The 24,697-nt window shown below is 41.9% G+C and overlaps 1 protein-coding gene across 1 annotated transcript; it reads right to left on the bottom strand.

Annotated features, from left to right (window-relative positions):
* Positions 1 to 842: 842 nt before the first annotated feature.
* On the bottom strand, positions 843 to 22,922 carry syt9b (synaptotagmin IXb). Its single transcript, XM_076300339.1, has 7 exons — positions 22,778 to 22,922; positions 15,294 to 15,666; positions 14,249 to 14,789; positions 3,839 to 3,959; positions 3,342 to 3,513; positions 2,313 to 2,442; positions 843 to 946 (listed from the first exon to the last, which is right to left on the bottom strand). The coding sequence occupies exons 1-7, from the start codon at positions 22,920 to 22,922 to the stop codon at positions 875 to 877; spliced, it is 1,554 nt and encodes a 517-aa protein (XP_076156454.1). The 3' UTR covers positions 843 to 874.
* Between the last annotated feature and the right edge of the window lie 1,775 nt (positions 22,923 to 24,697).

Here is a 24,697-nt window from a genome sequence, read left to right as displayed (position 1 = left end):
GCACTGAATATGTTTGATGCCAAACAGATTTCAATGTGTTTTTCTCTCGTCCTCTTGGTTTTTCCATCAACATTTTCCCTCTCTGCAGGTCTGACATCAGTCATTTGACATTTTAAGCATTTAAGTGGCATTTAAGGAGGCTGGAATCTTGTGTTTTTGGTGAAGTAAAGCTCAGCCTGACCAGGAGTGCTCAGATCTGTCTGTAAATGTCTCAAGTCGAAATCATTGACGAAATACCATGAGGGCTTCACAGACACAGTTGTGATACATTTATGAGACTGTAACTGACTCTTTACAAGTTTGCACTTGTATGATTTGATGCAAAAGGTCTCTCCCATTACAATCAGGTGCGATGAACCAAAGGGTGTGATTACCGATGACATAAAGTTTTATATATAAATATTTGATAGTAACATCTGGTCAGTACAATTTACATACTAGGTGTAGGGATCCATTGTCATGTTACAGTTCCAGTGTTTCCACAATATTACAAGATCTGACAGTTGTCATGAAAGAAATCCAAAAAACAATAATACTGTACAAAACAGAATCCATGCATTGTACTAAAAAAACACATGAGTTAGGTGCAGACATGAAAGATGACTATTGAAAAATATTAGCCTCTTAACTAAAACCCTTGTAATTTGTAACAATTATAAAACAAAACACTAGCCATATATAGCCACTGAACATGCAGCTCAATAAAGACCTTCTCCTATTTTCTTAGAGAGCACACTGGTGCAGGCATCACAGGAATGTCACGTTTGTGGGTAGGTAACTTCAAAAATCGCCTTGTCACTCCACCTTTTGTTTTAATGTCTATGATTGGACCTTCTGGTGCTTGCGTGTTGGCTGAAGTTTGGCGCTGCACTCGTCACGGCGACGGTGGGGTCTTGAGGGAGTTGCAGGACCCCTGGCTCCCGCCCGTCGTGCCCTGCCCTGACCACTGAAGGGGATGGGAGACAAGACAAGTGACGGGGTCAGTCGAGGAGAAGGCAACAGGGGAGCACAACAGTTAGCTGCTCGAGGGGAGGCAGTGAGTTGGGGATGGGGTGAGGGGGGTGGGGGGTGGAGGGGGTGGGGTTATGGAGCATCGCACGACAGCTGCAACTCTCTCGGTGGCCGAACTTAGGAGGAATCTAATTTCAGGCAAAACAGTGAGCCATGAGGCGGTACTGTGCAGGGGCGGGGAGGAGAGATTTAATTCCATTTCAGAAATGGCCTGTCGTGTTCGCTCTGCTCCCTCGTGGCTTGACGCTATGCCACTGTCCTCAAAATCGGTTGTTACGATGCCATCCCTATGATAATATCCTCCCTGCCTCACAGCACAGTATACCAGCAGAAGAAGAAAGGACTCAGATGCTCTAATTGAATTTCCTTTATTTGTCTGGGCTCAGTCTAATTTCTGTTTCACGTCAAGGTTTGTGGGGGTGGAGGTGGTTGTGTGTGTGTGTGGGGGGGGGGGGGTGGGTTGCCTAAATGAAATTTTCAAAATGGTTACGACTGGAAGAGCTCTGGCCCTCACTGTTTCTCAGTGAGCGTCTCTAGAACCAGGCATCAGCTGTTGCAAAGTGATATCAGTTGCATAGTGAAGTGTGTGTGTGTGTGTGTGTGTGTGTGTGTTGGTGGAGAGACTGTAACTTTGGCCTGAGTGGTTTGAAGGATGCATTATTGATGAGGTCTGTCTGTGGTCTGACTGCAGGACAGCGGCATCTCACAATAATGGCCCAAACCAGTAAAGTGTGAAAAGCCCGACGATTGAATAAAATAGAGAAAAAACAACATGCCTTCTCAGATGCTGGCCTAATGGCCAACTGGGCCTTTGAGAAAAGCAGATGTCTTCTAGCCTTTGATGACAACACAAATAAAGTATTATTATTATTCACAGTCAGATCAAGTCTGCTCAGATATAAAGGGACTTTTGACTGAAAAAGAGCACTGAACTTACTTTTCAGCATCAAATATAGTTTTGATATTCATGTTATTCAGCATTTCACAATACTGATTTTTTGAAAAAAAGAACAGTGTACTAACTTAACCTAAATAACCTAGCATAAATTGTTTGCTCTAGTTTCAGAATTAAGTCTACTTAAGGTCTTCCTGAGGTTCCACATAGACTTCAGACCATAGTTTATAGCCCCATTACTTGCCTAGGGAAAACAACATTTTGCATTGTTTTAGATAGGATGAGTAACTTAAATCAATTGACATAATGGTATCCAATCCAAGATTCTACTACCTCAAGTAAGACTCATGTGTTGTGACAACAGAGCCATAATGACACTTAAAAAAGGTGTTGGGGTCCTCCTTACCTCCATGAGTGAATGCCAGTGGGCTATGGGCTTGCGAGGATAAGTCAGCATCTCATTCCAGTGGTCTCTCCCCAAACTCTCCGCCTCGTTTCCCACCCTACACACACCGATCACCTCATTGTGTCCTACCCTGTGGGAAGAAGTTGAAAACATACAAATGTACTTTAGAAAAATAATAATACTAAAATAAATAATAAAAAAACGTGTGCCGCTCCTGCTGGGCTTGGTTGTTATCGTATCATTTCTCCAAAGGCAGGAACTGCACCCGCTCCCCAACTCTCCTCTCTGTGGATGGCTGTGAGGCCTTGTTAGCCACAGCAACGTTAATAATGTTGGGCAAACTCATCATCTCATTAAATATTTACACTGAGCAACAACGAGCAACTAAAGAGCCAAGCTTCTGTGTGCACTCGCTACTGCTCGTTTTCCAAGTCAGCTCTGCCAGTACAGTATGCAAATAAACAAAAAAAACAATATCAAGGCAGCTGAAACTATAGCTATCATTTACTGTGAGAGCATGTCATGAAAAGCCTACAACATTATATTATGTCACAATAAATATTACCCAACCCTTTTACATTATAGTCTGGAGATTCCAGACCCAAATCCGAAAGATTAAGGGTCTGGCCATGAATAATGTAATGGCCCAACTTGAGGGGCGGCACCAAGCATGCATTTCAAAATGTCACTGCACGCAATTGAATAACACTATACGACCAATGTTTACTGACTGATTCCAGACTTTGAGGGAATTGGATAACACTACGACATCTGTCATCTGTTTATCTCACCTCTGGCCCGCCTATATCAGATACACCGATGTGATTGGTGCACCACAATACAAGGGACATAAGTAATGAGCCTCATTATTCATTGCCAGAGTGACTCGCTGAGCAAATTCAAATTGTGCTCCCGGAAGAAATTTCCAGGGTATTTACATTAAACCTTTTAGAGTGTATTCACAGCAAGCTCTGGTCAGATTGCAATGCCATACAGGAAACCTGTGTGTGAAAATTGAAATCGTCTCACCGATCATAATCCATCACAGCTATCAAAAGACTTATTTGGTCAATGTTCTCTGGGGGTACGTCAAAAACTATGGCTTCATTGTAGATGGGGTTAAGAGTGTTGCGCTTGGTCGATGTTTTTCTCTTCTTCAGTCTGCGGCCACTGCACATCAAAGAAACCTTCACATAGGGATCTGTCACAGACAGCACAGAGAGACAGACACAAGGAACAGAGAACGTGCCCAACATTAAAAAGTAATGCAGCTAGAAAAATACATTGTACACATTCACTAAATCTCAATAAGTCATTGTAATTATTCATTTATGACCAGTAAGAAGGCCAGGCCCCTTGATTATAAATGCATCCATAATCTTGAAGATTGTACACTCTTACAGTAGCTATGCACTTCTTGATACACTAATTGCAAATGTATCCATGAATCTTCTGCACTTAAGCGCTTATGCTCTTAAGCCTTATCAGTGAGTCACATGAAGGACTGTAGGCCCATGCCATCCTACCCGAGGCTCCTGTGATGTCCATGGCTTTGAGATTTCTGGCTTTTATCATTGTGATGGTGAGTCGGCCCGCCGTGGGCAAGTAGCACAGGGAGAACATGAGGTCGCCCAGGTCCACGTTATCCTAAAGTAACACAAACCCAAACACAAATCCCATAGTTAAAAATAATAGCAGGGGGTGGGGGGCTGTAGGGGTAGGGGTGCTGTGGTGCGGGCGGCAGCATCCATGCCATATTCGGGGCCAATGTGTCCACAGGGACCAGGGTTCAACTCCATCCCACGGTCCTTTCCCAATCCACCTCCAATCTGTCTCTCCCACTCATTTCCTGTCTTATCATAAGTAAAGGCAAAAGCCACAAAAATAAACACAACTAAATAAATAAATAACAGTAGCAGATTATTCTACATAGGCCTTGTTAGTTGCATTTAAGTTGGCCAGTATGTCATTAACTGCAGAACAACATATCAATCAGTAATCAACATTGTGTACTTATACTGTAGATGCTAAAACATCCCTTAATCCATCTAATTTTCATTAAGTAGGCTGCAAGTGGGATAGGATCATGACTAATGTTTATTAATTTTTACTTTATGTAACACTTAATTTACGTAACTTTCAGAAATGAATAATATACAAACATATTTGACTGCTTATTTGACTGCTGAAGAGTTCAGAAGGATTTGCACCATTAACTCATTAAACTCTTGACGGGTACACTGGACCTGCTCCCAGCACAGAACAACACATGTCCATGATATCTCTTTATTCAGCATACTGCTACTGTATATGAGGTGGTGGAGTGTAGGCCTGTTTGTCTTGCTGTTTTTCTAGGCCTCTGTGAATTTGCTTAATGTTTCATTCATTCTACATGTTACAGGTAAGGCAGACGTGTAGTCAGTATGAGATAGATAGATAGATAGATGGATACTTTATTAATCCCCAGGGGAAATTCAAGGTCTCAGTAGCATACAGACATCACACAACAGCAGAAAAAAGTAATTAAAAGTATATAATATAAAAAACACAACTAAGCAATAAGGACAGTAGAAGATAAGGAATATACTAAATATACTAAAATACAAATTATACTAAAAAACACTTAATCTAAATCAATTCTAAAAACAGTATCCACATAGTGGGCGATTAATCAAGAGGCGCTTGCAATGACATATGAAGTAAGGTAAGGTAAGGTGCTCTGTGTGAGTGAGTGTTATGGTGAAGGTACAAATGAGTAAGTCCAACAGTGCAACAGTGCAATAATAAAGTCTAGAGACCAGCATAAAATAAATATGGACAGCAGCGAGTAGGCAAGGTAATATAAGACAAACTATAGAAAAAACTATATCTATATATATATCGATCTATATATCTATATCTATAACTATATTAAGAAAAGGTATAAGTGTGGCCACAATTGCTCAGTGGGGAGAGTACACATTAAGCCCACTACTACTACAGAACTCTACCAGCTAAACTCCAGGAACGCAAGCCTGGTCTAGCTTCACTGGCCTGTGTGGTTGTAAGATATTCCATCTTTGCACAGAAGTTTGGGAAATGTTTATTAGAGGCAGCATAGTTTAAGCTCTACTGGTTTTAATCATTTTAATAGTATTTCAGCTTCTGGATATTAAATCATTTAAAAACTTTATTTAAAATATTAATATTTGGACAATAGATCTGACTCTGGCATTACTGGTATGGTGTTCAGTGGATCACAAAGAGCCAGTAAATATGAGAAGACATCTCAGCGTACCGTGATGGATTCCTTCGCCTCACACAGGCTCGCATTTGCTCATGCAGAACCCTCACTCCAATTATCACCTGTCTGAGAATAGAGCTTAATTACGAGGGTGTCAGGTTTTCCATTAAGAGTCCCTCTGAATCACAAACACACTCTTCAAAGAAAAAAAAAGGCTGTCCCCAGCGGACAGTCCATGTATGAGCATCACATCAGGCCACGCTGGGGCGAACTGGTCCAACTGTCTAAAATGTCCGATAGGCCAGATTAAGTGGCCACAGTATCTGGAGACACACACAGTTACGCTTCGAGAACTTAGGTCGGCACTGATGCACATCATTGCTATTGATTGTTCCACATTGATTGTTTACTCGGCATGATGTCCGTCATGCTCTGTGCAATAATGGACCGATGACTGACTGTGTTATGGGACGGCATAATGGACATGACTGGACGGATGCTGTCCATACATAAATCATAAACCAGAACGACTAGTGGAGAGTGATACACCAGAGAGAGAGAGAGGGAAAGAGAGAGAGAGAAAAAGAGAGAGAGGAACCAGTGTCAATTACTGATCGTATCGTAATGGATGGACCTTATTCACTCAGCCACAATTTCAACTCTCTGGCAGGATCCAAACCTGCTGCAGTGTTGAGCGTGTGGCCAGGCCAGCCATTACAAGCATCCCACCAGCTATCAATCAGGCCCTAATGAGCATGAATCCCACTTGTCTGCCGAGTGGGAAGGCTAAATGCACTTAACTGCACAATGCTGTCCGTGCCTGGTACATGCGAAGACCCTAGACATAAATCCCCTTGCTATGTCCAGTGACTCTGCTATCCTCCCAGGACCTGTTTGAAAAGCTAGTCGAAGTGTAGAGCCTAGCCCCTTCTCTCTCTCTCCCTCCCTCTCTCTCTCGTACACACACTCTCTCTCTCTGTCATTTTCTCCCTCCCTCTCTCTCTCTCTCACACACACACACACACACACTCTCTCTGTCTTTCTCTCCCTCTCTCTCACACTCCTCTACCTCTCACCAACTCCCTCTCAGTGTCCCCCCCTCGCTGCCTCTCTGTGGGAGACACTATTCATTACACATCAGCAGATAAAGGTCACCTGGGCTCTCTGCAGAGAGCGCCTCATTATCGGGTGCGGTCACCTCCCAGAGTCTCACGCCCGTTCTCCCTCTCTCCCTCCCTGGCTGCATTCATTAAGCGGCTGTGGCTGGTGATGCTCACAGCCAGCAGTGGGGGAGCTAGATTGACTTTTTCTCTCCCTCAAGTCAAAACAAATAAGGGGTCAGTCACACTGCCATGAGAAATGCACAAGCTCAGCTTTTTGCTGACACATGGTAAAAAATAATATACCTGGCCTTAAGTGGCTTAAGTGTACTTTTTCATGAAACTGTGACTAAACCTGACTTTTTCTCTTCTTGTTTTAGACTGTTCAGTAAAAAATCTTCCAATGAGCTTGTGCTTCATAAGTGGCCTTTTCTGTTGCTCTTCTAAAACCTTGATCCTAACTGACTTAACATAAATAGTGCCAGTGATCAGTGCCAGCCCTGAAAAGTATGAAATTAGCACTATTTATCAATTAGGATGCATTTTCAGATGCATCACATGCCAAAACTGCAAAGGTATTGCTATACAAAAAGGTGCTGAAGGTCAAAAAGTACTTAAATCAATATCTACTCATTCAAGTCCAAAATCGTTTCTTAAAGCTTTAAGTGTGAGCCCAGGAGACTTGCCAGAACAATGCTGATAGAACAATCAACACCAACATGGGCGACACAATATTATATTAATTTAACGTGATCAGTGCAAAAAGCTGACAGTGGCAATATCAAGTGCAATTCCTGGCCCACTGCAGTCCTACTTTTACTACATGTTGCTCAGCCAATGAAAAAAAGGGAAATATGCTATGATGACATTAAGCATATGCTATGCTATTTGATTAGGACAAAAATATTACATTCAATTCAGTGAAATAAATTTAACATACCGGTATTTAACAACCCTACAGCTGAATTCTTAGAGCAAAGCGCTAACACTATAGTAAATTCTACAGGTACTGTACTTGTGGATGGTCCTGACTATGCTAAATGACTAATTGTAACATTGATAGACACTAACATAAGTAATGTCTTGGCAGCTGTGTATTTCAAAATGGCTCCCTTTTATTCAGGATGAAGTGCTGGGTGTATGAAGTATGAACCCTCTCATTTTCAGTGCATCTATGCTGAGATGAGGTAACTGAACCTCAATATTGTCCATGTGTTACAAAAAGCAATTAGCAAAAGACAGATGAGGTCTGGTCTGCAGCTGCAGAATTAAACCTCAGAACTGGAGCACACCTGTATGCCCCCAAGGCACACCTGTATGCCTCCATGACAATCCCCACAGTCCATGCCCCCATGACAATCCCCACAGTCCATGCCCCCATGACAATCCCCACAGTCCATGCCCCCATGACAATCCCCACAGTCCATGCCCCCATGGCAGTCCCCTCAGTCTATGCCCCCATGGCAGTCCCCTCAGTCTATGCCCCCATGGCAGTCGCCTCAGTTCCCTCAATCATAATGGCAAACGGCTGATCTCCACTGGATTTGAAAGCAAAAAGAGTAACGGTGTGTTCCCAATCCATGTTTATTTAAACAACCAGTATAAATCCATTCAAATGCAGCAGAGATACTTAGAACTCCCAGTACCCGTGCTATTACAGATGTCTGTGCACTGGACTGTGTAGGGCTGCAAATCATTACTTCACATTTCACTGGCTTGATTTCCCATCGAGATTGTGGAGGGGGTGGTGGGCGGGGCGGGGCACCCCAGTGCAAATAACCCAAACACTCTGTTTTCTCATTTATTCAGAGGAGGTATTAGAGGCGGACTCATGAGAACAGATTCCTCTCCAACAGGAGTAATCCAATTACCCACTTCCATCTGCAGACTATAGGATAACAGTCGCCTCCCCTCTCATAAGCACTTAAATCAAGTCAGTGGTGAAATTATGGTCACTTGTGCTCTGTCAATGAAATTACAGCCCAGCGCTGAGGGCCACTGAAGGACTGAGAGTGAGTGAGAGAGAGACAGAAGACACTGAGAGCAGATACAAAGAGTGGAGAAAGGAAGAAAGAAAGAAAGAAAGAAGAAAGAAAGAAAGAAAGAAAGAAAGAAAGAAAGAAAGAAAGAAAAGAGATTCAGTGAGAGAGACGGGCAATAGATAGATAGATATATAGATAGATAGATAGAGAGAGAGAAAGAGAGAAAAAATTAGAGAAAAAGCACAGCAGTCTATCTTATGTGATTATCCAACTCACACCTCTCTTCCCCAAAGACTCCTACAGTCCTTGAAGGACCTCTTAATAGGCCCACAGTGCAGTGCCTGCCTGCCACCATGCAGACACTGAGAGCCAGTGAGAGTGAGAGCGAGACAGTGAGAGAGAGAGAGAGGGGGGGAGTGGGAGAGAGAGAGAAAGGGAGTGGGGTAGAGGGAGAGAGAGAGAGTGGGAAAGAGAGAGAGGGAGAGAGTTGGAGAGTGGGGGTAGAGGGTGAGTCAGGGTGGGATGAGGGGAAGAGAGCACAGAGGGATGGGAGAGCAGAAGAGGCTTTGAGGAGAAGAGGGAGAGCAAAGTCCCTGCATGACGCTAATGCAATCAAGCAGCGTATTAATGTTACGTAATTATGACCTGTGCATGCATCATTAAAGCTGGAAAATAGCTCATCTTACTGTGACCCCCATATCATGCCAAAGAGAGTAAGACGGTTTCATACAATGGTATAAATGTTTTATTACTATAGCAAATCTGTAAAACAATATAAGAATAATGGATAATAAAAGAGCTCCACCGGACGCTGGTTTGGTCAATTACAAAGGTTGTTACGGTAAAAGCAGCCCTGGCAGGGAAAGGCTAATTGAATATGTTTTGAGTAACTGCATGATTTATAACAGACATTATTCTTTGTGGGTCACCACTGATACATTCACAGTACAGTAGACTGCATGACTTTGATGGTTTTACAGACCATACAAATCCAGAATGGCCCAAATATTGGCCTTTATTATACCTTACATTTTAGGGCAAAAAATCCACAATTATAGCCTTGGAATACCCATATGAACCTTTTGCAGATTTGGGATTTGCTCTGCAGGTCCATCTGGCCAAGCGGCCAATGAAGTCCATTTTCAATGTCCCTAAAACACGGGCACACAGATATAATCGCTAATCTGGCATGGACGTGTATTTCTTTGGAATTGAGTAAACAACTGTGTTTAAAATCTTCGTTTACAAGATTACTGCACTTCTGAAAGGATTTGGAAATAGTTTAATGCACCAATTTAAGTTTAATTTCACTGCTAGTTACGCCCCTGGTGGAAGTCGTAAGTCAACGAACCTTTGCCAGACCCACTCTCAATCTGAACTGAGAGAGACTGGTGTCAACGAGGCTACTCAAAAGTCTCAAGCCCTTCAAAGCCCTTCTATTACTCAAAAGTCAAATATGACACCTCAAAAGTCAGAGAAGGCATTGATTGTTTGTGTATGCACCATCTATCCCTTTGCTATGTAGCTTGCAGTGATATACAGGTTATGTTATCCCCCTTGTATGAAAGGCAAACACTGAAACTTAAAGTAAATGTGGCTAGACTGCATGCCTAAAAAACTCCGCCTGTACACCTGTACTCACTCTGTAGTGATTAGCCCTGTCAAGCACACTGGTTTGAACATATTTGTTTTTTTAGAATAATTTGTGATGAAAAGTGGTTACAGTGGTCCATTACCTTTTGTCATTGGTAACAATTTTGTCTGCCTGCCAAATGTTCGCTCTTGACACATATGCAAGCCTTTCTGAGCCAGTGAATGGCATCTTTAAATAAGAAACCACTGGAAAGACTATTTCTAAATGGCTAGACATTTTTACACAACCATGTGTTTGAATGTGTCCTAATATTTTGTATTGTGTTAATAGTAGTAGTAGTGGTAGAAGAAGAAGACAAATCAATGTGTGCGTGTGTGTGTGTGTGTGTGTGTGTGTGTGTGTGTGTGTGTGTGTGTGTGTGTGTGTGTGTGTGTGTGTGTGTGTGTGTGTGTGTGTGTGTTACCATCTCCAATTGAGTTGTTCACACTATGTGAATCTTTGTTACCATCTCCAAATGAGTTGTTAACATTATCGGAATCTCTAGATGTAATCCATGATGGTTGGTGGAGGTGACTCCTGACAGACCATTGCCACCCTGTAAATCATCCCCCATTGACCTTTAAAGGCTTAAAGATTAAGACGGCCTCAATCTGTTCCTCCAGCTGAGAGAAATGGATTGCCATTTGCATTGCATTAATTCAGTTGTGATTTATTTATAGCCAGCCTTTAAATTCAGCACCCCGATGAGACGGCAGGGGAAAAAAGCAGTAGAGGTGTTTAAAAAAAAAAAAACATGTGCTAACACAAAATCCGTTCACAAGACAGGGAGCAGCAGCCAATTGGCAAGGAACTGCCCTGAAGGACAAGGTCCAGCTTCCCTGTGAGGTAGTGAGCACATTGTAATAACTGATCTGACCTTGAAGCTGGAGATTATCTGGCTAATGAGATTTGTAGTGAGGTGTTTTAATCAGACATAGCGGAGGGCACGGGGTCAAGTGATGAGCATGTTCTATTTCATCACGCCATTTTGAATCCATTTAATAAGCCCCTCGTTAAACAGCAAGTTTATATAAGTCGATAAATTCACCTACCGCTGAATAAGGAAGAAAGGCGCAGGGCATTTACGCTCAGGATCTCTCCTGACTCTAAACTAAGTAAGAGTCTGGTGGAAGACCAGAGGCTCGTAGTGGCATTTATTGAGTAGCAGATAAATTAAGAAATGTGGGTGGTAATTAACAAAAGGTCAGCTCCAGATACAAATAAGTTCCATTCATAAAACTCTTAATCTTCATCATAAGACAAACAAAATTGATCTTTTATATCTCCAAGCTTTCAATTAAGGCCTTATAGAGATAGATAGCACCTCTATGAGGCTGTGGGGCAATCAATTCAGTTGTGAGAACAGTGAGAGCAACTAGCCTCTTGTGCTGTCTGTTGTTTCAGGGTGTGATTGTATATGGTTTTAATTCCAATGCTCTTAGAAAGTAGCATCACTCCAATTTTCTCTAAGCACATTCAACCAATCAACCACACATTTCAAAGGTTTTGGATGAGCAATCACAAACGCAATTAGGGGTTGGATAATTAGAAGGCTGGGAACTTGGAATATGGCAGCAATCTAGGACTCTTAATTTTTTTATGTTCCAGCACACCTCAAGATAAATGAAGTGACCTTTCTATTATGCTTCAAGTTACCTCATAGGAATTGCTCAGCTGAAGTGATAAAACCAATGAAATAATGCAAGAGTGAAATGAAAAAGGTAAAAATGACTGGATTCATACCGTACTTCTTCAGTACACACATGGAGAGGTACAGCAGGCTGCTGCTCGAGAGACCCTCATTGCACATACCTTATTAATGGTGATGCTGCACTATAAATTTAATGTGAGTTTACGATTTCAAAGTCACATATGGGAGGTTGGATATATAGCCAGGCTTCAAGCAATAATTTATGCATGGACTGTATGGCTGGTCGTCCTGTGTCCCTATCTCACTTGTCCCCTGAGGTGTGGCCCAGTTGGGGGGGCCTGAAAGTGCCTGATGTCACTCCATCTCTTTGAAACCAACCTCTGGGTCACAAGTGAGATCCCAAAGAACAACATTAGACAACTCACTGAAGGGCATCCCAGGAGTCTTCAGAATTATAACTCTCAAAAGGATATAAAGTTTGTCCTACACAGCCAAGCAGCATGTTACATGTCAAAGTTTCAGAGTGGTGAACTCCGATAGGTATGTTCAACAGAAACATGTGCAGTGTATCGGAAAATTCCACCGATTCCACCATTTTTCAAAAAGTATACAAATTCTGCTTTGACTGAAAGAAAACCCTTATGCCAGACAGTCTGATCATATTTTCTGTTTGTTTACAACTGAGGATTTCCATGGCGATGATGCCTATGTTCAAAAAATCTCTTTGAAGAGCTCTTAATCGCTGGGGGCGTGGAGGAGTGAGGATAGAAGTGACAGTTGGAAGGTGATTCTTCCTTTCTCTCTCCCGCATCCCGACGCTGTTGAGCAACAACAGAACTCGCCCACATATTCATGTCACAGCCAACTCAGTCCTGCTATTTCAGATTTAGGTCACTTCTACACACGCTTCCTGGTGCGTGTGATCATTAAATATTCACTCCTCTCAAAGTATATTTTTATAATACCCCATGTGAAGCAGTGGGAGGATTGGTGGTGGTGGTGGTGGGGGGGGGGGGGCGGGTAAGAGAGTAAATAACTGCACGGAAGCATCAGAAAGAATCCGAATCGGAGTCAGAAAGAATTTTGCAGGCATTTGAGGAGAGCCCTTCTGCTTTTTAGAATGGGGCAGAATCGGCCGAAGCTCATGTGCAGGTTTGCAGTGAATCTCATGAGCTTAGCAGCCAGCTGTGCATGGATGAATGGATAGTAACATGGACCAGTCCCCGCTCCCCTCCACTCCTTTTTTTGGCATGGTGGGCCTCTGCTGGGAACCCATGGGGTTGGGGAGGTGAATATAATCCATTCTGACTGTGGTCACTAAGCACTGCCTAATTAATTAGCGGATGACAGGAGTGCCCCCCCCCCCTCTATATTTAGAGGACTGAAACGTTGGCCAGGGGCTTACCTGGACTCTGTCTAGGTCAGGGCTGGTTCGGTTCATGTTGGTGCAGACCCGGAAGGAGCCTAGTGGAGTGCACTGGCCTCATTTCTTTGTGCTAACCACTTGAGGATGGAGTTAAGTTGTCTAGGTGAGATTGATTATCAAGTAGGCTTGGAGATGAGGACTCACATAAGTCACAATTTGCGCTGCCATGTTGTAGAGTGTTATATTTGGGATGTCAGCAGCACTTAGATGTCTTTATCTCATTCTTGAGTACTGTTGCACTCATCAAAGTGATGGCTATCTTAAACCAGAACCGTCATCAAATTAGCACAGTCCACAGGCTTTGGAAGTCTCACAGTGTCTCTCTACAGCTCTCTGTAATGGCATGCTCCACTGAGATCTCCACTGGGGACTGGGCTTGTCCTTGGTTTGCTTGAGGTGGAAATTCACAAAGCTCATTTCCTTTGATCAGGAGAGCACAACCAGATTGCCTATGGCTACTGGAGTCAAACAGACACTAGAGCCCTTCCTCTATACCACTGCACTAGAATGCAGGCCAACTGCTAACAAGGTTAATACTTTGATTTCCATGTCGATGTATTCCATGTGTTGTATTGAGACTTCAATATCCAAGAAAAAAACACTGGCATAAAAACAAAAAACACATTTGATTCTATTAGCTACTGTTCAATCAATTGTCATATCAATTATCTCTTTATTCTTGCATGTCTACCCCAGTAAATAGCTTTTTTCCCTTAAATTCTCTGAAAATCATGCCTGACAGCTTCGTCAATAGACAGAGTGTTTGCATTGATCTCCTTTGAAAATCAGTGGCCAGACCATGTGCATATGATAGTGCCTGACACATTCAACCCCGGCGATTCCCTGCAGCGTATTGACTGCTGACCGGTGCATACCTCTGCAGTGTGTGTGGAGAGAGCGTGACGGATGGGCGCTACTCACAGAGGTGACATAGAGGATGTCCCTGCACAGCCGGGTCTCTTGCGGGAAGTCGGGCAGGTCCAGGAAGTTGTCCACCACAACTTGACCGATGATGTCGTGCCGTGAGAAGCGGTCGAAGTCGTAGACGCTGAAGTGCAGCTTGCGCATGGGCAGCTCGCCGTAGGCCACTGGGAACAGGAAGACCTCGTCGAACACGGGGTTCAAAGTCTTGCGGTGCACCTTGGTCTGGTGCTTGGTCTTCCGCTCGGGCAGCAGGTAGATCTTGACGTAGGGGTCAGACGTGCCCGAGAAGTCCTTGGCGGGCAGGTCCTCGGCCCGGTGGATCTTCACGATGAGCTGCTCCAGGTCGCAGTCGTACTTGAGGACGAAGTGCAGCCAGCCACAGCCGTCGGGGTGCCGATCGTCATCAGCGTCCACCGAGCGCTGCTTGTACAGCTCGGGCTTGATGCGGCCCAGCGTGGCCAGCGACTCCTGCCTCTGGAAATGGGCCATGTTGAAGTCGGGGTTGGACAGGTTCATCTGCCGGCGGATCGAGTTATGCCTGCCAACCACAACAATAAAGAAGTTCAGTCTACTTTCATCTGCGGCAATAACAACTGTTTGTTAAATATTTTATTAATTGAAATAAGACATTGATTTTTCTCTTAATTTCTTTAATTTCTTTTAATCATATTCTTTATGTGATACACATTTTTATTTGTTGTAGCGCTTAGATTTGAATGTATGAAGAATGGTCTATGTTTCTTTATGCTTGTACAATATTGTGATACAATCTTAAGTCATTTTTCTACTTCAGCTACAGCATACATAATGTGGAAGTTGTACAGCTGGTGACCTGTCTATGGTTTTACCTGTCCACTTGCAAGCTACTAAGTGCTGATCGCGATCATAACATTCACATTCACATTCAGACAGCCAGGGGGACGCAGGGTTGCTGTAGGTATGGAGTATAAGCAGACAGGTAGGCTGCCATTAGAGGAGCTGAGCTGCCTAGCCCTGTCTCTGGAAGGAGGGTCATGAAGGGTCAGAGAGCTGAGAGACTGACCGTACAGACGAGGTGGGCTCTGTGATCTGGCGCTGCACGCGCGGGTTGTGGCGCGCGTAGTTGGCCTTGGCCTTGCTCTGGGCCTCCAGGGGGATGTCGGGCGACGTGTGGCTGATCTTCATGGCCGACTCGGGCAGCAGCGGCGGCACCGTCGGGCCCGCGGGCTCCTTGGTGCAGCAGTCTTGGCTGTAGTCCAGCTCGGCGCCGTCCTCCTCGCTCAGCACCGGCTGCTGCTCGCCCTCCTTGGGGCCCGAGGGGAAGAAGCGCTCGCGCCATGGCACCCACCAGAGCTTGTAGGACACAAAGACAGAGACCCCAAAGAGGGCCAGGCCACAGGTGGTCACCAGCAGGGACAGCAGGCTCACCGACACATCTGTGGACAGGAGAGGGACGGGAGGAAGGGAGGAAGAGAAATGGAGAGAGAGAGAGAGAGAGAGAGAGAGAGAGAGAGGGAGAGAGAGAGAGAGAGAGAGAGAGAGAAGAATGAGAATACAAATGAGACTTGTCATTCGGGTTGATAGCTGTGGGGGAAGAGAATATTAACGGGAGAGCAGGAAAGGAGAGGAGTTGGATGGATGGATGGCGTAGTTTCATTTATCAGTTAGTATCCCTTGGACAGTGGACTAGCCTACACCTGCACTGTTTTGAAGAGCAAAGTAAGTCATTGCCTTGGACAGGATAGCCAATACTAATATGCAGAAAAACCCACATATGATGTACAACCCTTCTCAATGCAATGGCTCTGAATCATGCCTCAGAGATATTAATGAATGAATGACTCACAGGCTGGTCAGCCTAATACCAAGAGCCCACTTCCTGCTTCATATTTAGAATATCGGAGCTCAGATTTAGTCAAGAGCTAAACAAATGGTGTACCATTTCACATGCTGATACACCAACACTGGACCATACCAGTGGACAAATCACTATGAGGAATATGACTGATTCTACTACACAAGTCTGCTGTGACTTGATTCACCAAAACAGACACATGTATAATATGATTGAGATGACAGACGCAGGTATAATATGATTGAGATGATTTAGCTTTTGTAATAATGTCCCCCCCCCCACACACACACACACACAGACACACACACACACACAATTGCTGTGCATTTGCTTGGGAGACAAGGTGGAAAAATGTAGATATCAGACTAGTTTACCTACCGCTGTCTTGCTTACTTAATTAATAGAATGCTATCTTTTACATGTGTGGCTAAATTAACTACTAAATTTAACTGACAGCAGCCATACAGGGCCCAAGAACAGCATTAAGATCAACAACTGCCTTTGCCTCAAGCAATATGACATAGACAACAACAACAACAACAAAAAGAGTTATCTCTACTCTGATCTCATCAATGTTGTACTTTTTATAGGGCTCACTAGACCTTTGTGGTCCCTCTGGGTGGAACTCAGAATTAACACAAAACTCTGGGGTGTGAACAGACCACATTTTGAGGGAAAATCTTTAAAGTGTTTAATATACAAGGGATAGAATGAAAAGCAATAATGGCTCTAAGCTTTACAGACAAATGCAATTTTTTTGGTGTGTCCTAAAGCCATGATGACAAATGTATACCAAAAGCAAACTAAATACACAACAGTCTTGCTGAGATACAGTCTACAATCAGACTAGAGGGCTTGTTGTGCAGTCTAAGGACTGGTAAAAAATATATCTTGGTCCTTTCCTAATCATTATCATCTTCCATCAAAACATCCTACTCCAAAATGGTCCTCTGGGCCTCAAGTGCTTGACCTTTCTTTTTGATCAACTGCAAAATCATTTGATTTGTGGATTGCCCCGTATGTATTTTTGGGTCTAATCAACATGCGCACCATAGGTTTGAAATCAAGGGTCTTGTTCGTCACCGAATAAGATGCTGGTTTTGTTTGTGTGTTTTAAATATGTATCTAGGACACCTTCAATTTCATCACTGCTGTCTGCTAGTTGTTTGGATAAAAATAATTTTCCTTATTCAGGACCTATGAATCCATGCAGTCGCTGTGTCAGGGATCTTTTTTAAACCAGGAAATAATCATCTTGACATTACCCTAACCCTCTAGACACTCTGAAGTAATCTCTAAGAAACATAAATAAATAATGTATGTCCTGCTGGACCGTTCCCAGTAACTGCACATTCTACCACAGTTCTGTGGGATGTCTCAAGTGCAGCAACATCTTGTACATATTTATGCACTACCTTCTGTAGACAGAGACATTCAGTGTTGTTCATTACACATATAGTATAATTACAGTAACATAAGGGTTAGGCAGCTTGGGACTCTCAGAGAACCTCAACAATTATAACATGCAAGCCAGAGAATTCCACACTCGGCACTGAGGGTTTTATTGTCTATTATACCTTGGCCGCAGACATATTACTTTTGAGCAATACTCTAGTATATTCCCAGACCTAATTCTACCAATAGTCTAGCGTAGACTAACTTTTCAACAGAACTACCCTAAGCAGTTTCTATTCCACTATTTTAAAGTTTAGACATCACATATAGACCGTGAGCCAGGGCCTCAAAATATGGAAACCGTTACCGAAAAAGTGGCAAAGGCTCCCATACCTTTTCTGAAAGCCTGGAATCTCAGCTTTTCAATGATGTATGAGGGCCATCTGACAAGAGTAGCTGTTTTGAGTTATCACACATAATGTAAACTAAGGTTGAGAAAATAATGCGTATAAATCAAGCAGAACACTGACATAGCTGAACATCTATATTGGACATAATGCAATATTTTATTTTGTTATGTTTGGTATCATTTTAAAGGGGAGAACATTTTGGATAAGTACAGCCAACCCTGGAGCTCTTCAAACTTTTAATCACACACATTTTCCTGCCATTTCCGCCTAAGTCATCTCTTATCTTTTAATCCTGTGGCACCAGGGAGCATCAGAGAAACAAAATTCAAACACTGAAATACTGGCATGACCCTAAGGATTCAGAAAATGTATCATTTACCCATATTATCTGATTTGGAGGGGGTGATTTTCAGTCTTATATCAGACAGAAACAGTAGTGTAGGCTAATTTGTTAATATGTCGAGTTGAAAGTCTGAGGTAAATATTTTTTAGAAAAAGTTGTTATTCAGCATTTTTAGATAGTTCAAAGGGTCCTTAATACATATCCACCACATATAATTTATATCAGGTTCCCACTTTCATGGAATTTACATAAAAAATGAATGCCGTGTTCTCAGGCGAGAAAATAGTAAATAGGGTTAAAAAAAATCAGTTTATCACATACATTAAGACAAGTATTGCTTGTATTGCAGGTTTTCTTAAAGGTAAACTATGCAGTATTGGCAGTTTCCTTACTGTTTTCTCGGTTTTTGCTTCTTTTTCGCTGGCTCTGTCATGATGAATGTCTGAGAAACTCCATCGCTAGCCGATGCCTGGCGTATATGTGTATTTGAATGCAGTAAAGCAATTCGTTACACTCGTTATACTTCCTGACACTGAGGCCGTCGGCCCGCCGGTCCACAGTTGCAAGGGTGGTTTTTCCGCTCACAGGCGCTAGGGGGAAGCGAGACGGCCACCATTCAACCCGAAAAAAGTCATATAACCATTCCAATGACTCTGAAGCTGTTAAATGAAGGTACATTAAGCTAAAAAACTTGCATATTAAGCTAAAAAACCTGCATAGTGTGCCTTTAAAAGTAATGGCTAAATATGCAAATGAGGCTTAATTTACTAAAATATGCGCTAATTTGGAGAAATGTTCAAACTTGACATGTATTGGATGAGGCCACCTTAAAAGTTATCATTGCGGTTTAAGCAGTTTAAACATATAATAGTAGCCAGTCAGAAATAAAATATATAAATAATGAGCTTGTAATGTATAAATAAATACAAAAAGTGAATAAAAACAGAATGCAACGATGGCAGAAAATGTTTTCGATTTTTTTTTTCTCGATCAAGAACCTTTTCCATGACATGTCAATGATGCTGACTATGGAATTATTGACTCCTCCCCATTGAAGGGGTCACAACCTTGACCTTCTACAGTAATGGGAATGTCATAATTGGGTTTACCACATCTTAAAACATAGGAATCCATGTCTCATTTGTTATTTGTTGTTGTTATACCGTTTTTAGATTTTCAGCTATGTCAGTGTTTTGCTTAATTTATACACACTATTTTCTCAAACGCCATGTCTGATATGACTAAAAATCACCCCCTCCAAATCAGATAATATGGGTAAATGATACATTTTCTGAATCCTTAGGGTCATGCCAGTATTTCAGTGTTTGGATTTAGTTTCTCTGATGCTCCCTGGTGCCACAGGATTAAAAGATAAAAGATGACTTAGGCGGAAATGGCAGGAACATTTTGAAGAGCTCCAGGGTTGGCTGTACTTATCCAAAATGTTCACAAAAGGATTTAAATGAAAGCTCATAGTCTCCCCTTTAAAACGATACCAAACATAACAAAATAGAATATTGCAATATGTCCAATATAGATGTTCAGCTATGTCAGTGTTCTTCTTGATTTATACGCATTATTTTCTCAACCTTAGTTTACATTATGTTAACTCAAAACAGCTACTCTTGTCAGATGGCCATCATACATCATTGAAAAGCTTAGATTCCAAGCTTTCAGAAAAGGTATGGTAGCCTTTGCCACTTTTTCGGTAACGACCAACCCCTCTGGCTCACGGATTAATACAGTAGTTTTAATATTAATTATTAGTGTTTTCCACTGTGAACTATTTGTGCCTTGTTTAGTTTGTTTGCTTGTCATATTTGTTTTTTAAGATTTTAATTTACACCTTTGCATTTTTGTTATTCTAGTTACAGATTTGGTTTATTCCTCTTGCTGTCTTTTGTTTTTCATATTTGGATTTTTAGATTTTTGTTATGTTCTAAAACGTCTAAAACTTTTATCTGTGGAGACAAGGTGACATCTCCACTCTTGAGATATACTTTTGAACTAGGAAAACATCTCTAAGCTATGAACCAATTCTTTCAGATATGAGACACCATCTAGAATCATAAAGACATACATTCTTGAAAGTGGAAGCTTCAAGGCTGACCATTACTTTTTAAAAACTTGCACTACAGAACATCTCAGAGAGAACATCTTTTGATGAAAATCTAGGTCTGAACCGAACAACAAACAATAAGGTATTTAGCTCAAGGTTCCCGTGTGATTAAAGAAACTGTTTCTGAGCGTTTCGATATTGATCTTCAAAACAAAAGAACAAAGATTTAGAGAGCCAGTTTGAGAGTGGAGAATAATTGAAAAGTTCAAGTCACAACTGTCAAGCCCTCTCCACCTTTCCTCAAATATCACCTACAAACAGTAGCCTCAGGTCTTAAGTATGAAGTCACACGTTTCTTTTTATTTGGAGCAGATGAGACTAAATATACACAATTCATGAGGCCTGGCATATGGACTGCTTCCATGCCTTAGAGACCTCATTCTCCCAGCGTGGCTCCCAGTGAAATACAAGGGAGCTCTCATGCTGAATGCATACAGAGAAGAGCGGGCAGTTAGTCTACTCTAGTAGTATATTAATGGCCTGCTGAAGAGAGATGGGCCTCCATCCCAAACCACAAACATCAGTGAAATAAAAACAAATGTAGGTACAGTACTTTCTAAACCAGACACACGTTCTAAACCAGTGGAGGCATTAACAAGAATTCGACATACTGCTTGCAGTTGTCTTGTATTCTTTTCACAAGACTTAAAAAGTGGTCCTTCAACACATTACCTTGAGAGAACACAGGATGAACTGATACAATGAACTCATCAAGCCTAAAGTCAATTCCATTTTGGCGGCAGCAGCATAAAGGGCAAAAAATGTTAATGTCTTTGACTTGTACTCAAGCACCCAATTATTACTTGTCAAATGAGACTCCCAGGCAGGTGGACTCCGATACTGTCTAGTGCCAGTAGATATCGGCCACGCTTTGGATACTATTTGGATATGAGTGATATCACTTTGCATATCATCACTCTTTTTGATCTTGAATTCTCACTTACTTTGAACACTGATTCCAAGTTAATTATCCAACTCACTCAGCAATGCATCTTTCTATTGTAAGTCCTTATCTATCCTTATATATCTATCTATCTATCTATCTATCTATCTATTTGTATATATCTAGGCTATCTATCTTAGATGTAATGACTGTGTACGTTAGGGGCAAACATATAATCAACCTCTGACAATGTGGCTCTCCCATGAGTTTCATTATGGATTTCTACAACAAATTCTCTGTGTTGTGGGTGGTGGAACCTTCCCACCCACCAAGTGAGCGCGCCTGAAAGGAAACGCCCATCATCTATAGAAAGGGCAGTCTCAGCTGTTGCCTTTCATTAAAGCCTAGTTTAATATCTCTTGGGAGAGAAGCTCAACAGTCATGGTTCAATACCGCCTCAGCAGTAAAGCACAGTGCATGTCAATAGCAGAGAGGTTGCGAAGGACGGCTGGCCATTTGTGGGCTACACAGAGAGGGTGGGGCTGATGGCTCCTCACCACTCTCTCCCGCAACGTTCCATTATCAAGCTGGAAGTGAGAAGGGCATGAGTGCCGGGGCTGTGAGGAGGAGATGTTTATGTTGCACACAGCACACCATCATTTCACATCATGAACTCAACTAGCCGGCGCTGTATGAAAAAAAAAGTTGTTGGATGGATACAGTAGAAGCCTTCAGCTTGCATTAGTGTATGCCACTTGGCATGAGCACCGCTGGCCATGGTCCTGAAAAAGGGCTCTGACATTTTTACAGTTGGTTCACTTGGAATGTAATTCACCTACTGGTATCTTTGTTGAGATTATCTGACAATGATGGTGAAAGCAAAAGCATTTAGAGGGAGTGATGTATAACATGCTACACCTTAGTTTCCCTCCATGAGTACACACAAAGGGATTGACTGAAAGATTTAGCAGCAGGAGTAATAATAGTCCTGCACAGCATGCATCAAGTCATCCATACACACATACAATAGCATATACCGGTATGTCACGTACATTAAAAAAGGCCACTATTCTAACCAGTCTAGATGAATAGCTCACAAATGTAAGGGAAACAATGTTTAAATTGAACATCCAATAGAAAAGGATCTCATGGTTAAATTGTGTTTAGAGATTATTACATTTCCCCCGTGTTGGCTGAAGTAACTTTAGGGAACTGCTTTAATGCATATTCACTATGTCACACAGATATGTCTTATTTGAGGATTCGCTGATCGTAGGGTGGGGCTGTCTTCTACCCCTAACAGAAAAAAAAGACAAATTCGACACGTTCTGTCTTAAACGTGCATTAACATTGATTCAGAAACCCAAATCACTAACAATATATTTTTAGTGTTAGATTTTTAACAAGAAGTGTTTGCTAAACAATAAAATGCTTGAATATTAGCAAAAGTACTACATTTGTTATTAAAGTTGGAAAACTCGCTCATTTCAATTCTAAACAATAAAAGCCTGATATTATGTCGTGTAAATTCGCTCTTGTTACCTGACTCAATTCGAGGTCTTGCAAGATCTCGGAAATAATAAATGAAATCCAAACAGTTATCGTTTTGCACTTCCCCCTTTGAGCAAAGATCCGAGAGCAGTTCCAGCGCCTTTCGACAGATCTCATCCTCTCTGTCTGCAGGCATTTCCCCCCAGCATCCTTCTGGATTGACGGGGTCCTGGGCGGCTCCACACCTCTCCGCTCGTTTATTTCAACAGCGATACCCAGCACTTTGCAACTCCACGCATGCCAAAGCGCGCTAAGCATCAGCCGAGTCTGTCCTAAAGCAAAGTCAATGTTGATTTAAGTATTTAATAGTTTTTCTATTGAAAGGAAACTTGCAAAGGTTTTCCAGGAAAGTGCAACTGGTTGTATATGCCTGTGCAGCTCTGCAAACGTCCGTAAGACTGCTGTTTCTGCTGGAACTGAATGGTAGACTGACGCTCATGAATGGGTAGCTCCGACTGCGCTCTCTTGTTTCTCAATGTAAAGGCTTTGGGGAATCCCGTTTTCACTTAGCTGGCTTCTATACCACAAGCCGAAAGCGATGATTCTCTCACATTTATCCAAAGAACCGCCCATTCCAGTATGCTAATGAGATGGATCATTCATATGTTTTTGTCAGCCTGCACTATTTCAAAATACTTGAAAGTTGAGTTATTCGATTCATACTTGCTTGATTATTTTCTTTTCTTTACTTTTTAGTATAGCATGAGGGATATTTATGACATTCTGAATTGCTATTTGGCCCTGCATCTCAAGGTTTGTAAATGGCTAATCAGGATCCTGACATATTTCTACGCATTGCCCACTGATGGTATAACAACCAAATCCAGTATTGTGAAATAACGCGACATTCATGTGATTTTCCAAGGAAACCCAATCATTATTGTTTTTGTAGTGTAATGTACTGTATATAAAGGGTTCAGATGCAAAAAGAAGTCAATTTTTCATGAATTTACAGAAATATATTTATATGGTTTTAACTTGATATCAGTCAAACTGCTGATGGGTTGTGTTAATTTGATTTATTTTACTTAAGAACTTAAAAACAACCAAATGGCAGTTTGATAGAAATTACCTGGAATTGACACTAAAACAACATGTATTTTGCACATTTGTGAAGATGGTTTGTGTTTTTGCATCTGAACTCTTCATGTATGTATGTATGTATGTATGTATGTATGTATGTATGAGATGTACTTTTTTAATCTAATCTGCTGATTAGGTGCTAGGCCTACTATTGCTATTACAGGAACCGTAACATTGCATTTAACTTTGCAACTTCCATTATGGCCTCAAACACTGAGTGTGCACCATAGCCAGGTGTTAGGGCATATTAGGGCAGACTTGAATCTTATTTAAAACTATTAGAGAGAGAGAGAGAGAGAGAGAGAGAGAGAGAGAGAGAGAGAGAGAGAGAGAGATGTACAGTACCATTGTCAACAATAGATATGGAATGAGTTTGCAATATCTGATGAATTTATTCATGAAAGGTACAACCTCTTCATCTGGAACACATATACCAATGACTGTATAGACTTATACCACTCAGTGACAGATTCCCCTGCTACTGAGTCATTGACTTCCCTTATTGAAATGCTTTCCTATCATTTGAAATTAAATGTATAAATTCCAGCATCTCTGTTACTCTATATTTGGCCAGACACAGAAGCCAGTGTCATCTCTGATGATATCTTACAGTAATTGTCATTATTAGAGATTCTTGGCAGACCAGTCATGTCTGGAGAGGTATGAGGATATTATAGTGATATACCGGTAACTATTATGAGATTGAAATTCCAAGATAATGTTAGCCTATCATGGGTGTTCATCAATCTGCCTGTTTCAGCATATTCTCCATTTCTTTCCTTTTTTTTGGCCTGAAATTTTCCTCATATTGAGGACAGTATGAGACCA

Source organism: Alosa pseudoharengus, unplaced genomic scaffold (assembly GCF_046254945.1).
Source record: "Alosa pseudoharengus isolate Yale_2024_CS ecotype anadromous, Long Island Sound unplaced genomic scaffold, YU_APseudo_1.1 YU_APseudo_1.1_scf_10, whole genome shotgun sequence".
NCBI classification, from domain to species: domain Eukaryota; kingdom Metazoa; phylum Chordata; class Actinopteri; order Clupeiformes; family Clupeidae; genus Alosa; species Alosa pseudoharengus.
Note: the sequence above shows the minus strand (reverse complement) of the source record. Positions and strands in the feature narration are given on the sequence as shown.